Source organism: Rhinoderma darwinii, chromosome 2 (genome assembly GCF_050947455.1).
Source record: "Rhinoderma darwinii isolate aRhiDar2 chromosome 2, aRhiDar2.hap1, whole genome shotgun sequence".
Classification (NCBI taxonomy): Eukaryota; Metazoa; Chordata; class Amphibia; order Anura; family Rhinodermatidae; genus Rhinoderma; species Rhinoderma darwinii.
Window position 1 is genome coordinate 466,384,133 of NC_134688.1, and position 4,415 is coordinate 466,388,547.

General features: G+C 43.3%; 1 protein-coding gene across 2 annotated transcripts in view; it reads left to right on the top strand.

Annotated features, from left to right (window-relative positions):
• The window catches only part of IGSF5 (immunoglobulin superfamily member 5), a 58,157-nt gene extending 55,582 nt beyond the window's left edge, over nucleotides 1–2,575 (top strand). For both annotated transcript variants that reach the window (XM_075854618.1, XM_075854619.1), the window contains exon 9: nucleotides 510–2,575. In XM_075854618.1, coding sequence (XP_075710733.1) covers nucleotides 510–572 — 63 coding nt within the window. In that variant the 3' untranslated portion in view covers nucleotides 573–2,575. The remainder of the gene's footprint in view (nucleotides 1–509) is intronic.
• Nucleotides 2,576–4,415: the final 1,840 nt, after the last annotated feature.

Here is a 4,415-nt window from a genome sequence, read left to right on the forward strand (position 1 = left end):
GAAAGCGTATTTCTCGCTGTTTTATGCCCGCGGCGCTCAATGGCCGCGGGCGAAAAACGGCGCGATAATTGCCGCGAAAATCGGCGTGCAGGGAGAGGAATATCTGCCTCAAAGTTCCAAACGGAATTTTGAGGCAGATATTCCTCCCCCAAAATACTCCGTGTGAACATAGCCTAGGAGTGACATCACAATATTGACAAATATGAGTGGAGAAGTAGAAAATAGAGAAGAGTCTGAGGAGGCTTAACCCCTTTCCATGTGCCCTATTAGGAAATATGGACGTCATATAGGAACTCTAAGTCGGACCCTGGGCATTCAGCTGATTGCCAGTCCGATTTCAATCAAGAATAGGGTTCCCATGGTATGACAATCCTTTATAATTGCAATTTCAGTGACCGGGTGACCAAAAACAGCTCTCCGTAGCCTTAAATATGGCTGGCTAAAGTCACTTACAGTTTTATTATGTTACATTTTTTATTAATATATATATTTATTTTTTTTGCATGCAGGTTCCTGCACGGAAATGGGCTGATAATTCTCTGCGAAAAATAAGACATGTTACTCATGTGTGATATGCATACAACGTGAACATAAAGTACTTACCGAATTACCCCATCAGTAGATACATCCATTCCGCTTACTCCAGTCATTAATATTATAACTACAGAATAAATTATACCGTGATGGAACAGACCAGGTGTCGTGTGGTGCCGAAGAAGCTCAGAGATACCATAGGGGAGGTTACAAAAATCACCTCCATCCACAAAAAGACTTTCTGTGACTTTGCTGCGTGACTACAAAATAAAAAAAAACCCTAAGGGTCCGTTCACACATTGCGTAAATACTGCAGATTTTCCACAACAGTATTCGTTGTGGAAAATCCTCAGCATAATACATTAGCAGCAAAGTGGATGAGATAAAACAAATCTCCTCCACACGCTGCGTTAATACTGAACGGAAAAGACGCTCAGAAATTGACATGCGGTGCAGAATTTTATTTCACAGCTTGTCAATTGTATTTGCGTAAACGCTGCTTATTTGTTGCGGGTTTTCCACATTGAATTCAGTGGGGAGGTAAAACCCGCAACAAATAGAAGTTGTTGCATTTTTTGCGGCGGATTGGCAGTAAATCCGCTGCAAAAAACGGAACTAAAATATAAATAAATCTTATACTTACCCAGAAGTCTGTATTTGTCCCTACAGGCCGGCCTCCTGGGATGACGTTTCATCCCTTGTGACCGCTGCAGCCAATCATAGGCTGTAGCGGCGATTACATGGGATAAAACATCATCCCAGGAGGCCGGCCTGGATGATGTCAAAGGGCCGGCCTCCTGGGATGAGCTTTCATCCCATGTGACCGCCTCTGCAGCCAATCACAGGCTGCATCTGTCTCCTGCGATGAAACATCATCCCAGGATACCGACCGGCTATGTGCTGCAGTTTTCCTCTGCGGACATTCCGGGCAAAAAACTGCACCAAATCCCTGCGGGCACCGGAGCGCAGTGTAACTTTACGCAGTGTATCCACCCTGTTTGAACTCTAACTGTAAAAATAGGCTGCTACAAAAAAAATTTGACAAAGAAAATATAACTCAAAAGGTATTTTATAACCAGAATTTATATTTTTGCTTTTTGAATTTATATTCTATCTTTTATAACATTTATAGCCGAAAACAACACAATGGTAACTTTTTGGAACTGATTATATTTATAAAAGATTTTAATGTATAATGATTAAAAGACAATTCTATAACATGATGGTAATGGTTTTGTATATAAACCAGAACATCCAGGGTCAGACAGGCCCACCAAAGTACCAGAGAATCCTCCAGTAGGCCCAGGCCCTGACACAACATTGGCCCCAAAGCTTCAGCAGAAGGCAACACCATTTGTAGGGGGACATTGGAGCCAATCACTTGCCACTAGGGTTCATTTCCAATGGGTTGATTTACAAATTATCTATTAGACCTTAATGATGATATGTCCTTTGTATGGATGTGCACATGTTCTGTATAGAAAATAATCCCCTCCTCTGGTGGGCTCAAGGAACCCCAGTTTGACACCCAGCATGTCTTTTATACCTGTTTTCTAGAACTTGGTTTGTCAATGATCAATTCCTTTGAAACTTCATATAGCAGAGGACTATTGTTCCAGGACCCCAAGGGTTAGTGTGGTATTGTTCTAGAACACGTGTGTCAGAGGACCATTGTCAAGTGTCACTGTGCTATTTCTCTGGGAATCCGAGCGGCAATGTGTCATTGTGCAAATCGAGGACTTGTGTCAGCATGTCATCATCAAGTATCTCTTTGCCTTTGTTCCATAGACAAGTGCCAGCATATCATTGTTCTATAAATTCAGTTGTAGTGTGCTATTGTTCTAGAACCCCAAGATGTCTGTAAGCCATTTTTCTACCTCATCAGATGTCAATGTACCAGTTTTCTAGAATTCCCCCCTGTGTCAGTGTGTCAATATTCTGGTAACCAAAGTGTCGGTTAATCTATGTTCTTGATCTATGTTTTGTGTCAGTGTGCCATTTTTCTAGCACTTCAAAGCATAAATGTGACATTATTCTGGGATTCCAAGTGTCAGTGTGTCATTTTTCAAGGTTTTTCAAACTGTCATTGTTCCAGATCTCCCAGTGCCAGTGATTCATTGTTCCAGGTCTCCTAATGTCAATGTATCATTGTTCCAGGTCTCCCAATGTCAATGTATCATTGTTCCAGGTCTCCCAATGTCAATGTATCATTATTCCAGGTTTCCCAATGTCAATGTGTCATTGTTCCAGGTCACCCAGTGTCAGTGATTCATTGTTCCAGTTCTCCAAGGATGAATGTGTCATTGTTCCAGGTCTCATAATGTCAATGTGTCATTGTTCCAGGTCACCCAGTGGCAGAGTGTCATTATTCCAGATATCCTAATGTCAGTGCTTCATTGTTCCAGGTCTCCAAGGTTCAATGTGACATCACTCCAGGTCTCCCAATGTCAATGTGTCATTATTCCAGGTCTCCCAATGTCAATGTGTCATTATTCCAAGTCTCCAAGGGTCAATGTATCATTGTTACAGGTATCTCAATGTGAAAAGTGTCATTGTTCCAGGTCTCCCAATATCAATGTGTCATTGTTCCAGGTCTCCAAGGGTCAATGTGTCATTGTTCCAGGTCTCCAAGGTTTAATGTGTCATAGTTCCAGGTTGCCATGGGTCAGTGTATCATTGTTTCAGGTCTCCCATTGTGAGTGTTTCATTGTTCCAGGTCTCCAAGTATCTGTAACCCTCCGTTCTGATTTACCCTCCGACGTCCGCTGCCATGGACACGTGAGTTCCCTGCAGCGTCTTCCTCCTGTGAGACGCCTGCACTCACTTTCTGGATCTGAGACTGTCTCCCACAGGGTGCGCACGTCCGCACGTGCACGGTCTTTTAGGGCCAGTGCGCACAATTGCAGGAAATCTGCAATCAAGTCAAGAGTGCTGCTGGACTATAAAAAGGGCTCTGCCCCCTTGATCAGTGCCTGAGCATTGTTGTGTACCTAAAGTTTGTCCTGCAAATGGTCTCCTAGTGTTTTCCAGTTACCAGTGTTACCCGTTCCTGCTGCCCGTACCCTGTATCCTGTGCTACCGTGCCTCTGTGCTGTCTAGAGTCGAAGTCAAGTTGTGTCTTCCGCTGCAACTACTGCATCACACCCGGCCGGGTTTCCGTCTACTGCCGGAGCCTTATCTTCAGCCTGAATCACCGCTACTGTCTGAAATGCCTCAGGTACCCTTTCTGGACTATAGACTTTGTACTGTACCTGTTTGGTAAGCTGCTATCCCGCTACGTGGTATGGCCCAGTGGGTCCACACCCCACGTCGTGACAGTTTCAATGTGTCATTGTTCCTGAATAACCCCCAGCATTAACAAATGACCACCATGGCTATGATCATACAGTTTAGGGGTACATGTAATGAAGATTGTAAACCTAGGTTCTAGAATACCTTGTGTCAATGTATCAGTCTTCTAGTACTGCATGTGTATCATTTTTCATTGTACTGTCAGTGTACCATTGTTCTATGACTCCAAGTGTGTGAGTACCCTTCTTCTAGAACATACGTGTCAATATTCTGGAGAACCTGGTGCATCATCGTTTCTTGTACTGTCAATGTACTATTCTAAGCGTCAGAGTGCCCTTCTTCTTAAAGAAACATGTCAATATACTAGAGAACCCCGAGTATCATTGTTTAGTCACTATGCCATTGTTCTGGGACCCCAAGTGTCCATTTGCCCAGAATTTTTTTATTCTGGAAAACCAAGTATCAGCGAACCATTCCTCTCGAACCTTGTCATTATACTCAGGTACCCAGTATAGCAGTAGCCATTGGTCTAATACTGTACCATTGCCCTAGGACTCCAAGTCTTAGCAAGCAATTCTTCTAGAAGCAAT